This window comes from Semicossyphus pulcher, unplaced genomic scaffold (assembly GCF_022749685.1).
Source record: "Semicossyphus pulcher isolate SPU_LCO1_2020_fin unplaced genomic scaffold, fSemPul1.0.p SCAF_20, whole genome shotgun sequence".
NCBI lineage: Eukaryota > Metazoa > Chordata > Actinopteri > Labriformes > Labridae > Semicossyphus > Semicossyphus pulcher.
In genome coordinates, this window is record NW_027211694.1 from 18480665 (window position 1) to 18496646 (window position 15982).

The 15982-nt window shown below is 40.6% G+C and overlaps 1 protein-coding gene across 1 annotated transcript in view; it reads left to right on the forward strand.

The window, feature by feature from the left end:
• Positions 1 to 13292, forward strand: part of ntf3 (neurotrophin 3) — a 38607-nt gene extending 25315 nt beyond the window's left edge. The window contains exon 2 of the mRNA XM_069671287.1: positions 12199 to 13292. Coding sequence (XP_069527388.1) covers positions 12199 to 13065 — 867 coding nt within the window. The 3' untranslated portion in view covers positions 13066 to 13292. The remainder of the gene's footprint in view (positions 1 to 12198) is intronic.
• The last annotated feature ends 2690 nt before the right edge of the window (positions 13293 to 15982 follow it).

Sequence of the window (15982 nt, forward strand, 5' to 3'; positions counted from 1 at the left end):
GGCTAGGGCGTGTGGTCCGTGGGCGCACATTAAATGCACAAGTATATATCAGGCTTAACACATAACATCTTTGAGAAATTCTTCCATTTAAAAAAGTCGTTCAAAATTAGTTTTCTGACATTAAAAAGAGGGAAACGTTTCATATTCAAGCATCAAAAGAGAATCAAAGTAAGTTCAAGCTGCTGTTTGTGCACTGTTGCTGCAGCACATTCAAATTTGGAAGCAAGGCTTGAATTGATTTAACTCACCATGAAGTCTGATTGACTTTGCTAGTTTAAATGCAGGTGCTTGGGGGCATACACCCTAGTTACCTAGTTGTGAATAGATCTCCACGACACAATGTCATATTGTGGTGCAGTGACTATCGTGTGCATACAAAAAAACAAACGTCACATATGTGAGTAAGTCCTTTAGCCATCTATCATAGAACAGTCAGAGCAGCTGTCCAATGCGTTGGTGCAGGGAGGACTCGGTCTGCTCTAGCTAAGATGCCTCCACGGGCAGACTGATTATCCGCATCAATCCCTGATTATCTGCATCAATCCCGCGGCTTCTACCTGCGGCTCCAACAGACTGAACGCAATAGACACTTATCTGTAACCTCAGGGTAGCTCTTCCTTCTAACAGATCTGCCTTATGTTGACATTTGTGCCTACATGTTGTACTTTTACATGTTTCCATATGCAGCAGCTCTACGTTTCAACACGAGCTTGGTGCAGATTAACAGCTTCAGTGAGCGTGAAGCGGATGTGAGACGAGGATCTTGGCAATGGTTAGCAGGAGTATTCGGGACATGAAGAGGGACAAATTGATGGAGGAGGAACTCACACACTGTGTAAGCTCTGTTTGAATTTGAAATGCTATTTTAGGACAATAAATGATTTGTGTAAAAATTGGAGATTGTGTTTCACTTCTGCAGAATTCTATTTTGAATGTAAAGAAAAGTTGCATATCATAGACAGAAGATTTAACAAATTCTATGAAGTTAGGAGGTTGTTGGACTAGTTTATGAATTACATAATCCTCTACCAGGGCTTAAGAGAAGTATGACGGCACAAGCGGCAAGAGAGAGAGTAGTGAGGATAAATATGAGCAGATAGGAGTGTGAGATGATGAGAGGATGAAGGCTGGACACTGATCTAATGGCTCTTGAGCCTCCAAAGCTGAAGAACTGGAGGGAGCAAAGTGGGTGAGGCAAACGTTGCTGACTCTTTTGATATTGTAAAAGTATAATTGAATTTTCTGCATGAACATATTTGCTTCTGTTTTGGCAACAAGGCTTTGTTTTCATAATGCTGTGTGTGACAATTTCCATTTGACCTGGAAAGCATTTGGTCTTGTGATGAAAGGAAGGGTGCAGTTTTCTCCTCTCTGTTTATGGTGCAGGTCAGTGCTGAAATGACACCGAGTAATGGCCGTTTATCCCTGTTGCTTCCCTCATAAGTCAGTTGTGTGTAAAAGCTAACTATCACCCTGCTTGCAGCTTTGGAATAAGTACCCTTATATCTAAGTGAAACTGACTTCACTCATGTTTTATCTACAAACATGTAAAGTTCAGTCAGAAAACTCTCTGCCCTGGCTTCACTAACGTTTTGGACATGTACTGGTTTTTACGGCAGTTTTAGTTCTTTTTCAGGATAATGTTTGAGCTTGAAGTAACACCTGACAGCAGGGGTTTAACTTTGGCTTCTTTTTTCCAAGTAAGATCTCATCCTATAATTGAGAGAAGTAAATCAGATCTTTGTAATGGCATTAAATACTATTTCCATTAAGTGGAAAAGGCCTGTCATAAAGCAGGGCTTTATTTTGTTAATGTGTATCTGTTAGTTCCCATTCCAAAACTGCCATGTTTCACATGGTTATCATATATTTTTTTATTTATTGTACGCACTGTAGATGTACAGACTGTAGAATGCTGAGACTGGCAATAAAGCATTCATCTAAACCCTTTCAGACCGAGTAAAGAACAGTACAGTCACCTAATGGACCTGTTGGAATGAGTGAGAAATTAAAAAGGTATAATAAGAAGGATTTTTCCCTGCATTTTGTCAACAACACATTCAAACTGGGCCCCTCCTCCTGGGCTCTTCATAACCAGAAGCTCACTCTCACTCTCTTATGCGAGAACACGCCCACCCTGCCGAGCGAACACTGACAGCATCATGGTTACCTTTGCGCTAGAATGCTAACCACCGGTTAACTTGTCCTGTCCAGTTTGAGGCACCAATCTGTCCAACAGACAGAAGGCCAACTCTGCATCGCTCTTTCGCCATGTTTGCCGGTCTAAATGGGGCCCAGTTGCTTATTTGAACCACACCCACACTCGCCTTTACACTGTGATTGGCTCTGGGAACAATAACAGGAAGGGTCTCACAAGGGTCTGCACCCACTCACCAACACACATGTATAGAGGCCCGTAAGTGATGATTTATATTATATTTGTAATGTTTTATTTTTGTAGGAAAATCCTACTTATTATACCTTAAATAAATAACACTTAATGTTCATCACATGTGATCATTTGTTGTAATTTGTTGTAGCCGTGTGCTCAAATTACAGGTGAAAGTGTTCAAAAGCAAAAACTTCTGATGTACAAAACTAGAGAAGTGTATTAGGGCCAAGCCTTAGAAAGAAGAGTGGAGAGACGAGAGAAGTTCTATTTATTTTCAGTTTCACTATAAGGTTAAAATGTGGAGAGTAAAGTTAAAATGTCAGAATTTATGTAAAACAGAAAAAAGGCTTTTTTTCCCTCAATAATTAACTGGAATTGTATAAAAATCTAAAAATCTGTATTTTTCCTCCTCTCATAATCTTTTCTTTTGGCCCTAATGATCTCCTGTACCAGTAGCCTCATGTGCTTGCGGGAGACTTTCACATTAAAAACTCTCATCTGATTAAAGGAAAGTTGGTCGGGTTTTTTTTTAGATAAATTCGTCTCGCCTCATCAGGCCCAGACCTGTCCTCAAATCTCTGTGCTGTGTGTCGATGACAGTTCATTTAGGTGGATCAAACACTTCCTCCTTAGTCATTTGGTGGTTCATGTGCTGTCATTGCATAAATATAAGTGAACACTTCCTCAGGTCTGCGTCTCTGCTTTTTGTTGAGTAATTTTTAAGATCATGTTCAACAGTTCCGAGTGTGATTCTCCAAGTAAAGGATTACCCAGCGTTTGAGTGACGGTAAAGTGGATTGTTGTTATGCAGCCTTATCTGGACTGTAATGTTGGAGACCAAGCAGAGTCTTACGGCTAATCTTTGAATTCAGCAGTCAGCGTACGTTCAAACACATCTATGGTCAGGAGCTCTGGGTAGTGGACGAATGAGATACATCATCACGATAATTATATCTGTCGATATTGTTTGAAGTAACCTCGCTCAGAGTAAAAAATAAAACCGTATCTGTTGTCGAATATAAGCAAGTGGAGACATTTAAGATGTTCTTGTTCTGTATGTTGTGTTTTACTCTTTGATGTCTTTGAAGTTGCTTTTTCCTGCCATGGAGCCGTCGGCTTTTTAAACATTCTGTTTGGTCTGTCAGGCTCACTTATCGGCAGTCAACTTGTCATGCAGATTTTAAGATGGACATGTGATGCAAAGAGAAACAATAGTGAAAAAGAAACCCAGTCTCATGACAGTTCCTGAAATAGTAACAAATATCTAAAAGTAAGAAAAATGTACATAGACGCATGAATCCCTTCCCTTTTTTTTGTGTTCATTGGCACAAATTTGAAAACATTGGATTGAAATTGATTCAGTGCCCTCAACATTACAGCCTTGATCTGCCTGGCAGCCTTCACGGCTCTGCTGTTCCAAAAACAGAGTCAACACTGTAGGCTATGGGATAAGATCATGGTTTGGGCCTAAATAACACATCAGAGAAGTTTTGTTGTGTAAATCTAAAAAAATGGTCACAGTTTGGTTAGGTTCAGGCGCCATACTCACTTGGTAAGGTTTAACAAAGATATATGCTCGTTCCAGTCAAAAACACATTACACCTGTGACTCTGTAAGAACAGGAAGTTAAGGCCGGGTTCACACCTAAAGTCCGTTTGTTTGATCTGAATTAAATGTTACAATGTTGCATTTTGCCTGGAGTTTGGTTTGTGTTCACACGGCAGCCGAAAGTTTTAATTCGTGAGGAAACTGCTCTCTGATTGGTCAGAATTTGCACGTGGGAAAACTCCCTGAAGTAAACAAAGAAGGAGAGCACACTCCTCAATCACACTAAACACGATCACGGACTTTAATGTTTTGTTGTCTTGTTTTTTTTTTTTACTTTTAATCGACATTGTTCCACAGTTTGATCTATTGCGTTCTCCTTTAGTTTTTCACTGAACAGTTTGAATACCTCCATGTTCTTGTGCGTTTCCACAAACATTTGTGAACTTGTTTGGTTAGCTCATATTCCTATTTCCTCATCGCTCCTCCTCGTCTGTCTTCTACTCATCTTGCTGCCTGGCTGCATGGCCGTCTCTGCAAGTGTCAGCACCCGTTAATAACCCACAATGTGCAGTTTTGACTTTTGTTTTTTTAGTTGGCTTTTTGGCTTCAAATACTATGTAAGCTGACAGTCTTAGGCTCTTATGTTGCAAGCCAGAATATACTTCCAGTTGAATTATATTTGTTTGAATTTCGTGTTCACTATGTTCACTATGTTCACTATGTTCACTATCCCATATCTTATCATTTCTTGACTATTTCACAAACTGCCCAGAGAGCAGGTTGGAAAATAAAACATTGTCAGTGGCTCTGGTAATAAACGTACTTGATTTGTATATATTATATGCGTATACGTGTGTGGAAGGACTCGAAGCTGAACATACTGTACATGTGGACTGCATGTTCCATTAGACTTAAAGGGGGGTCTAAGTCTGTCTTAAAGTCTTAAAGTCTGCTGAGGCTGCACTTTGTGACTTCACAAAGTGCAGCGTGTAGAAAACACTGTGTGAAACCTGGCGTTCACAGTAGCCTGCAGACTGAGCTGAGAAGCCTGGGGATTACTCCAACATATTTTACCTACAGTTTTGAAACTTCACCCACGTTTAGTCTGGACATCCAACATTGTAACATTATGTATCCGTCTAAAAATGTCCCCCTCTTTAAGTGATGGTGTCTATTAAAGTGTGGCTGAAATGTGTGTAGGAATACTATTTTTTTGGTTGTTTTACCTTTTGTTGAGGTGTATTAAAAGTCTGTTAGGAGATTATTGAAATACTTCACAAACCAGCCTTATTAATAGATTTCTGTAGAATGGTGCCAAATCATACAAAGTGGAGCTGCCACGTGTTTGTTGCAGTCTGCCACAGGATAATTATAATTCTTTTAGCATTTTAGGCACGGGGCCTCTTTTAAAAATAATGTTAGTGATCAAAATCAAAAACAAATAATTCAAGATTGCAGCAAATAAATAAAGGAAATTAACCTTTCAACATGTTCCCACCAGAAAATGCCTGATAATAACAGACCTGTTGGCAATAGCACGAGGGGATGGTATAATAAAAGGCTTTAAAGTGATTTTAAAGATGTTACTTATTCAGAAAGCCTCACATCCTTGGGCAGGGAACTTCTGTGCTAGGAGGCATGGACTGCAAAAATATGACAAGACTTTTACTGCAGATGTGGAAAATGTCAATGGAAAATGCCAGGAAACAGGCAGGGAAGTATTTATTGGTGGTAAAATAAAGGAACTCACATGGGACATTGTGGTGGTGCTTGGCAACTAAGCCCCAAAACCTGCATTCCAGCTTCATCCAGTTATGTGCCTATTTTCAGGCTTCAGTACCATCTGAATGTCACATGAAAAACCTATTTTTCTGGAGCAATTATCCGTTTAAGTCAGAGGCCGGGGGTAACTTTCTTAAGACTCTCACTGCTGTGTGGAATCTGGTTCTCTTTGAGGGAAGAAGTTAGATAAGGAAAAATGTATGTACACTTCCTGAAGAGATGCTGGTAGTAACCTAACCCTCAAACACACAGGCTGGTCGTGTCACCAACACAACTTCACAGAATCTGAGTAGATTCCTCACATTCAACTACAGGTCATCAGACAGTTCCCAGAGGCATCAGATGTTCCTTCTTGCCCAAACCTGCTCCTTTACTCTTTCACAGTATGTACATAGAGCGTTTACGCTGCAGGGCAATAAACACGCTTTGAATCAGATTCAGTGGAAGTATCCAGCTAAAAGTATACACAGTCCTATGTGAATTGAAAAATAGAATAGAGGCTAAAAGAGCATTTAAAATCCACAAGAAGATCTTGAACTTACTTTGACCGTAAGCCAGAAAAAAACAGCTTTTATTATGTCTAGAAAATTGGACATTTGTAAGTTGTAGCCTCTTGCAATACCAGTTTTATCTGACAACAGGGTCAACAATTGCACAGAGTAAGAGTTGGGGTATGCTTGATTGAACTAGTTAATACAGCAGGTGGCTCAAACACAAACATCAAGTGTTCTACCTCTTTTGAAAGGCCTACCATCATTAAGAAAGACATGTTGAATCAAGCAAATGGGAATAACAGCGCACACTTTTGCTTAGTCTTTCAAAAACATGCCCACAAGAAAAAAACTGAAATCTTTGAGATTGTCAGTTTAACACTAGCAGCTTTATTGTTTAAATTGTTTCTTCATGTCTCAAGCAAAAGTGTAACTTTATCTGCTGTTATCACAGGGGGCGGAGACTACGTCTTGGGAGGAGGAGCAGCTCGTCAGAATCTGACAAAAAAAATTGTCTTTTCATTCCGTCTACAATGTGTCGAGATCACAGCGCATGACCAACACAGATGACCTGAAAATGGGTTCAAGGACAAATTTAATTAAAGTCATTTAATACTTGTCAGGCTGACAGTTTTGGAATGTTACCAATATTTTCAGATGCAGCCTGTGATACCTAACATGAAAAATGTATGTTATGAAGAAAAGTTATTCTATCACTTTAAGAAAAGACATTGAGGCCTTGAAAATCTGACATGATTGACCCAAACCCTAATGGACCTATGTCTGTAGGACATGCTTTTTAAAATATCTGCTCCTGAGACTTGTTGGGCCCATGAAGTAGACTGTCAGACCAGTTATTAAAATAGTTCCTAAAAAAGCTGTTTTACTGCACCAAACATGTCCAATCCAACATACTGTTCTTACCTATCTCAGTTAATATAATGCTTAACACTCCGTCGTCTCTTTTTTATTGTATTCTGTTCTTACTTCTGCTTTGATGTGAGCTGGTGTGATTTGCTTGTCTTAATGGAGTCAGACAGGCCCACAGAAGAGGTGCTACCCAGAGTTGACCTCTTTATACTCAATTGCTTTCAAACAGTAGTGAGGAAGGAATTAATATTTAGTCTAACTTGCTGTTACTTTTGCCATCTTATTTTCAGTCTGTTAATATCAGTGCCGCGCTCATGTGTTTCTCTCATGCTGACCGTTCAGGCTGTTTCATATTTCATTTTACGAAAAAAAAAAAGGGACATTTTCAGCTGCTTTGTGGATCGTGCCAACCTGGGCAGACTGATAGATGTAGAAACAAGCAAATGGACAGTTTATCATTTACTATCAGCTCTGTGTTCACATTCTGACAGATTAAAGTACAGACTGAGTCTATGAATGAATTCACCCTCATGCCTTTGATAATATCCTGACAATCTGTGGCTGCCAATCTTTATCATTTATTGCATTTTATCTTTCGAGAGTGTAAACATCTGTCAGGTTAGTTCTTTCCCCCTTCATCTCTCTCACACACACACTGCAACTTTCAAAGACTTAATTTATTCCCTAACCAACATCTAATCAAGAGCTGACCCGGAACTCAAGTCCATGTCCCAATGTAACTTCTTGCTGACGTGAGGACATTAGTGTCCTCAGTGTACGTTTGCTCCTATAGTAAATATAGAAACATCGGACAGCATGCAGGGCACACACACGCAGTCTCATTATCAGGCTCCCCACTGAGAAAGTTATGGCTCACCTGCTGTGCTTCATTTATCAGCATCATAAACTACAGTGAGGCCTTTATGGCAATGATTATGGCAGCGGGAGGGAAAATTAATTTGTCTGACTAGATGCTAGAAGTTTCACAGGCCGGGTGCCTGATTCAAAGATGACAAAGACAAAGAAAGTTGGGTTAAAACATGTATGTTGGTGATACAATCCCAGAGTGTCATGATTCAGGTTTTTCTCGCACAGTCCTGCCCATTTAGAAGGAGGACCAGCATAGTCCCCGTCACAACACGGCACCCAGCATTTTGGTGAACAAAATGTTTCCGAATGGAATTCTGAAGCACTGTCGGACAAAATGGATAAGAGGTTGGAACAAAGGGATAAATTGCATGAAGGAGGACAAATCACATTTGTTAACAGCTGTGAGGTCTCTTTTATTTTGTGTCAGCGCCCCCTGTGGACAAAAGCAGATTGCATGGTGTCATAAAGGTTCTGATCTGACCCGCCCATGCATGTATTTTGGAAGGGAGTGAAAGGCAGAAGCAACTTCTTTTTCATACCATTTTTCTTTTTAAAACAGCTGTTTGCAGGATGCATAGCGAGTAGGTAATGTATTTATTTGTGGCTATGTGAGATTATTAACTGTAATATGACGACGCTTTCTCTTTCCAGTTCTTCAGTTAATTATCTGCTTTTTGAGACTGAGCTGATCCAGTCTTGTACATGCGGTTTCCTTTGAAGAAAAACCTCCTGAGGCTTCCTTTAATAAGGAGTCCAAGTGAGGCTTCCTTTTAAAAGGAAGCCGAAGGAGTCCTGTCTAAAATACTTCTCACTTTGGACCTTTGTAGACGTCAAAAAAGGCAATTTTGCCATAAATCGTTAAGTTGGAATATAACAGTGGTGACGGGGAAAAAGAGTCTTGCTGTTTTTGTGGTTTGTTTCTGTCAGTCATACAATATAGAGGCATCAGTATTAAACTGAGATGGTTTCATAACGAGCTGTGTTTAAGTGATGTGTTTAAGATATTTTAAACCGAATGAACCAGATGTGATAAAAAGGGAAGATCCTGCATTTGTTTGGTTACATTTTTGCGCCCCCTGTGGGGACATATCTCTTATCTCTTTGCTGATTTTGTCCTGTACATGCTTAAGTGGTGATTTTTAACAAGTCATCTCATCCTGCTTTCTTTAACAGTCATATGCATCACTCACTTTTAATTTCTGCCTTAAAAAATGTAAACAAAGGCAGCGTGCAGTAAATCGCTTTTGTCTGACACCGACCCCTGCCAGCGGTTTCAGGTAATAATACATGAAATTGCATGTCAATTAAGGGTTTGACAGAGGTTAAGTACTCTTCTCTGATAATAACAATAAGTAAGGATGGATCTTCATGATTACCAATTAGAGTTTTAGCGGATGTGATCATGGGCTGATGTTTGCTGCCAGTTGCCCTTACTGTGATAATTCTGCAAGAGCAGGACTGTAAAACTGACAGTCCTTGCAAGTTTTAAAGTGTGTGTGTGTTTGTGCCTTTTTTAGGGAAATAAAACAAACTGTGTGTGCATGTGTGTTTGTTGGTTTCCTGAGCCATCGATTGTAAGGTGACATTGCTCCGGCGTCCCCCCCCGTCCCTTCATCTGACAGTAATCATCCAGCTGTAACATCGCTGATGGGAACTCACCTGTTTTTGTCCGCAGCCATCTGTTTGTCCATTATCCATCACCTTTAATTTCCCTCTTCTCACTGAAAGACGTCCAGAGAACGTGTGTGTGTGCGTTGGATTGCAACTTCAATAACAGCTTGCCTGAAACTTCAAATGCACATCACCACCTGCTTATCTGTGCAAATACTATGATTACCCTGGGTGGCACTGGAGGAAAGTTTGTTCTTTGACTTTGTCATCCATTATTAAAGAAAATACTGTTAGTGCCAAGACGTTAGGTAATGATTTGCATCCGTTTTTCAAGAAACTTTTACTGTACACTAATTGCATAACCAAACAGTAAACAAAGTTAGCACCAAGCTTGTGAATATAGAGTCACATTTAGCAGCTCAAGAGAAAGATACTTCTCATGTGAGGAGTGAGGAGGCCGGAAAAACTATTCCAAATGTTGCTCTGTGTCTGCTGGTTGTGCAAATACGAAAACTATCCAACACGTCTGTCATGTATGTAAAGTTGATAATATGTCAGTGTTTACAGTAAGTCTGCTGCCCCCTAGTGGCTGATATACCATTAATTACAGGTGGGAGGAAGCCCCAAACTGAATGTGAAAAGCCGTTTAAAGGGAATAAATGAAAAACAATCCTCTCTCACAACATTAGTTAAATTATCATTATTTCTATATCTATATATTCAAACAATATTTGTATAATTACATGATGCTTTGGCAATATTGTAACAGTTACATTCATGCCAACAAAGCTTATTGAATTAGACTGGTCATAGCCAACATTTGAAGACTGAGGCTGCAGAAAGAGGCTGCTAATATGTGGAACTTTGTAAATGAGACTTAGCCGTTTAGCTTTTCTGGAGGAAAGAAAGTTTAAAAAAAGAAAAAAAGGAAGACGGTCTTTGTTTCTGAGAACTACTCCACGGTTATAATACTTCCTTGAGGCTTACACCACCCGCACATCCAGACCCGTGCTGATTGGGAATGAGCATGTGGCTCTGAAACATCTGCTAATCACACACATCAACATTAGAAAACGACTTGACGCTACTCCTACTGATCACCGCAGGGTTTTTCTGGAAGTGAACATGCGCAGCAAAACAAACAGAAAAAATGTCAGGCTTGAGCAGATTATTGGGCGTGTTTTAATATGTGACAGTAAATGTTACTAGCGACAGCACAGAAGCTCCCAACATAAACCAAGCCAAAAAGTAAACCGTAGCATGACGGACGCTTCTGGAAGGGCCTGGTTTGAGAAGTTGTTATGCCTTGTTCAGAAAGAAGCAGGGCGTTACCTCTTGTAACCTTCCCATAACAAAAACAAGTAAACTACATATTTTTCTAAAATTAATTTAATTAATAATAGTTAATTAATAGTTTACTAGTTTGTGTTTACACCTCAACGTAACTAAAGCTGTTCAAAAGAGATTCTAATAGCATCACAAACACACATACCTTATTTGTGGGTTCGAGCCAGGTTTCATTCTGCATATTTTAAATGTGAATGCCAAGCGTTTCCACGTATTACTCCAAGTGTTTTATGGTTCACATGGTATGATGTACATGCAGCAGCACGTTAGTTCCCATCACTGTTGATTCCTACCAAGCCACACATACACATACGCACACACACAGGCACACACAAAATGCTGCTGCTGTTATTTACAGTGTGGTTGCAGAGGTCAAGGCAGAGGTTCCCATAAAGCCTCAAAGACTTACACACTCCTTTCCCAAGAGAAAATTTAATAAATCCCCCTCAGGGAAGTTCAGAAGCTGTAAGGAGCACATTTTTCCTTTGATTTTCAAGTGGATTTATAGACATATATTTGAGAAATATGTTTATCATGTCTGTTCAGATTTCACTGAGTTATGACATTGTGGAGGTGTGTGATTTTTGGTGCAAATTTGCACCAATTGGGCACTAATGCTTTAAAAGTACCTTATGAGCTGTGTGTTATTGCCACTGCTGTAGCTCCAATTGCTTACATTCTTGGAGAGTCGCACATTACAGTATAGACTGTATATGAAGTGGACTGGTTTCAAAAGTTAAGCCGGTGCGGATGTGCCCAAAGCCTGCATTCTTTCTAATGGACAGCAGGGGGCGACTCCACTGATTGCCAAAGAGAACAGATTATACGACACCAGATAGAAAGAGGGCCCAAATTCCCAGTTGAATTATTACCTCAGGAAAAATTCTTCCAATGATTATGTCTATCACGTTTAAAGTTTAATTCTAAACAGTATGATATTAATTTTCTTAAATTATGGTGCAACAAATTGTAAACTAGACGATAAAGCAGGGCATGCTTTAGGCCGTGGCTACCGGTTTTTTTTTACAAGTTGCTACCACGGTGGCCTCTCAACCAGGATAGGACACAACAACTCAAGCCACTTGGGGAAGTGGAGAGCGACAGCCAAAATGGGGACCTTGGGGATTCAAAACGGGTGCCTGAAAAACCAATGGGTGATGTCATGGTGTTTATGTAACTTGTTTGTCCCAATTGTTATGACAAAAGAAAATACATTCTGATGTCTGTAAGAAAGAACAACCTCGGTTAAGCACACGTCTTAAAAGTTTCTCTTTTCTGTCTCTCCAGATCTTACAGGTGAATCTAGTGATGTCCATCCTGCTGTATGTGATGGTCCTCGTGTACCTCTATGGTATCCAGGCAACCACCATGGACAGCAGTCACCAGGGGCAACAGCAGCAGCCGAGTCCTGACCCCTTAAACTCCCTGATCATCCAGCTGCTTCAGGCCGACCTGACGAGGGGGAGGACTGGGGGGAACCAGAGCCAACAGGGGAAGAACCAGCACGCTGAGCCCCAGGACATGCTGCCTCCTCTCCTCAGTGAGAACTTTCCTTTAGAGGAGCAGGGTGATGTGGATCAATGGGGGGCGGGGGTTCGCAGTGGCGGGAGCAGTGAAGGTTTGGTGGACCAGCAGGGGATGTTGTTGAACTCGGACCTTCTCAGGCAGCACAAGCGGTACAACTCACCTCGGGTGCTGCTTAGCGACCGGCTGCCTCTGCAGCCCCCACCGCTGTACCTCGCGGACGATTTCGTGGACGGCGGGGCCGTGGGAAACAAGACACGAAAGAAGCGATATGCTGAGCACAAGAGCTACCGGGGGGAATATTCGGTGTGCGACAGCGAGAGCCAGTGGGTGACAGACAAAACCCAAGCAGTGGACACAAGGGGGGACCCTGTCACTGTTCTGGCCAAAATTAAAACCAGTGCCACACAGGACATCAAACAGTACTTTTATGAGACACGTTGTCGGACCCCAAGGCCTTTCAAAGGAGGCTGCAGGGGCATTGACGACAAGAACTGGAACTCGCAGTGCAAGACAACACAAACATTCGTTCGAGCGCTAACGCAGGTTCGAAATTCAGTGGGCTGGAGGTGGATACGCATAGACACTTCTTGTGTCTGTGCTTTGTCAAGAAAACGTCATAGGACGTAAACAAAACAATACATGCCCTGCTGAGGACTACCTGTTTGGATTCTATTTCCTGTTTAGGATTTATTTCCTGTTGACAGTGCTCCCACCAAAGGATTATGTGTCATGGTGGCTAAGATCAACATTCTGCTATAAAATGATACTTCTACTGAAGAAATCATGGGTCCATTAAAATCATATTTCACATTTATGTGCTGCAAATCTACAGGCCGGTGCAGCGCTGCTGTTAATGGAAGAACTTGTTGAGGGGTTGGGGGGGGAGGGAGTGAGTGAGTGTGTGGGGGGGGGGACTGTACATATAAATTATTTAAATTATATGAAATGCATGTAGTTTATACATGTTTATCTATCTATATATGACGTATGAATATATTTGTGTTATTTATTGAAAGAAGTCTTCTTCTAAAGGAAAAAATGTCTATAAAAAAGGAATGAAACAATCTATGGACTCGTTTTGAGACTATAATACAGAGCTGGGCTGCAAAGGTGCTTCACAGTAAGACTTTACATGTGCCTTGACCGATGTGGCTGCAGAGCAGAGACATAGGACTTGGTAACTCACACGCAGCAGTTGCCGCAAATGTTTGAGGGGGTGAATCTATTGAACCGAGAGAGTGACAAAGTTGCAGGGACCTGTCCTGTCCCATGGACCAACATGTGGTCCAAATTGCTAGCATTACCCCTCAATGAGACAAAAGGTATAAGGCATCTTATGACCAAAACACACATTTGTGATTCATGACCAAATATATACTTTACACTGTGTTTCCATACTGTTGTGTTTTAATACACCAAAAAACTCATTCATTCCTCTGGGAGACACGTTTTACAAAATGATAATACAAATAATTCTTGTAGAATCTGCTCGCACTGACTGACAGAGACTCAAGAAAATCAAACTGTTTGGTTTCCTCGGACCAGGTTTTACTCTCAACTGTTATCATGAGCTGTTATGGTTTCTTCCTATCAATAAAAACTTATATTTCTTAAAGTTGGACACATTTCATTAACCAATGTTTTTCAGAAGCACAGTCTTCCATAAAAAACAGCTGCTGCTGTCTTTGCATTGGTGGTTATCAATTCCAAGATGGAGTACAGAATGTAAACAAGGCTTTGTGCATTTGCTATGTACACTGGAGCGTTTGAACTTTTACAAAAACAAAGACTGAACCCCCCATTACTGAAGTTTAAACTCAGTTAAGCTGTGGGATTTCCCTATGTCATCAGCTAAGTTAGATTAATAGTTAAGGTAAAGTTCAGTTAAAGTCCGGTTATATACAAATTATTCTTATTCTCAAGGAGTCCAAAGAAAAGACTGAATCAAACAATGAATTGATTTTACTTATAGTGTCGTGTGTGCAGCCTGATATATCGTATCTGTGCCAAAGAGCTCCAAAACAAAACAAAAACAACTATTCACAACAGATTCCCAAGCTGCACTACGGAACTGCATGATGTGTTACTTTGATCTCATTACTATGGGGACTGTAGTTTATTGAGTTGATACCACATGCATCACCAGTAAATATTTAACCATACTGCAGCTGAAGATTGACCCTAAAAAATGCACTATTTACTCCTGTAAATAACAATGTCCAGCTGTAGTATATAAAAGGAGGATTTTAGTGTCTAAATGTTGAATGGGTTCACAAAGTTTTGGGATTGCTCCAGTAGATTGCTTCAGTTGGCAGCCGCAAGATGGCCTGTATGTGATGGCTTCCTAGTAGGGATGCACGATATTAGATTTTTTGCCGATATCCGATATGCCGATATTTTACAAGTCATTTAGCCGATTACCGATACCGATATTTTTTTCCCGCACACCTAATTGCAGAGATCATCAACTCTCTTCTGTATTGGAATTAGCGTACAGTATAATGGTGATACTCTTATCACATTTGTCACAACGGTCGGGGTGACGGGTCTTGAGATGGTTTATCAAGTTTGTAGTGTTGAAAGACTTTGCCTTGGCTCCTCCTCGCATCACCGAAGCTGAGCAGTCATTGCAAATAGCAGCTTTGCTATCTATTTCGGACACTTTGAAAAACTTCCACACCACGGACATTTTGGCTTCTAACTCTCTCATGCTGCAGGTAGACACACATGACGTCTTCACGCTGCGCCGCGCAGGTCTTCTTCGCGCCTGGGAAATTGCGCTGAGGTCGGGCATTTAATCAAGGATGCAGTGCATATTTTATCGGTTAATTATATCGGCAGATATCGGCGTGTTGGCCGATATCCGATAGTTCATTTTTATGCAAATATCGGCAGATACCGATAACGTGCCGATAATATCGTGCATCCTGACTTCCTAGTAATCATTTCAGGTAAATATGCCCAATCAAATCACACCCACTAAAAGTCTTTAAATGACAGGCTGAGGTTGTTATTTGAAGTGTCTTACAACAATATGAAAAGGATTGCTGCAGGTATAGACCTTTTATGATAAGGTAAGATATATTTTTAAATACCGGTTACATTGCTCTTTTCGAAGCCACCAAATTAAAGACATGAAAACAGTTTTTAAACCACTCAGATGGAGACGCTGGTGTACCACTGTCGCGACTGCTTGGCTTTCATTGTAGTGACTTTTGTTTCTTTGACGTTGTACTTGGATCCAAAACAAAAACACGGATAACTAATGGGAGCTGCTGTAGTCCTGGAACTCCCATGTTCTGTAGGGTTATGTTATGCATTTGTCAATGGAGGATGTTTGCTTTTTATAGAGCTATTTTACAGTGGCCAACAAGGTCTGTATTGATCCTTCCTATAATGTTGATACTCAGAGTAACAATCTGTGCATAGAAGTGGCAAAAAAGCACTTTTAGTTGACTTACTTTGATCAGTTTAATTTACCCTGGAGGACTGCTGTATGTTGCAGCCACTACAGCCCATCTTGCAGCTGCCAGCTGAAGCAATC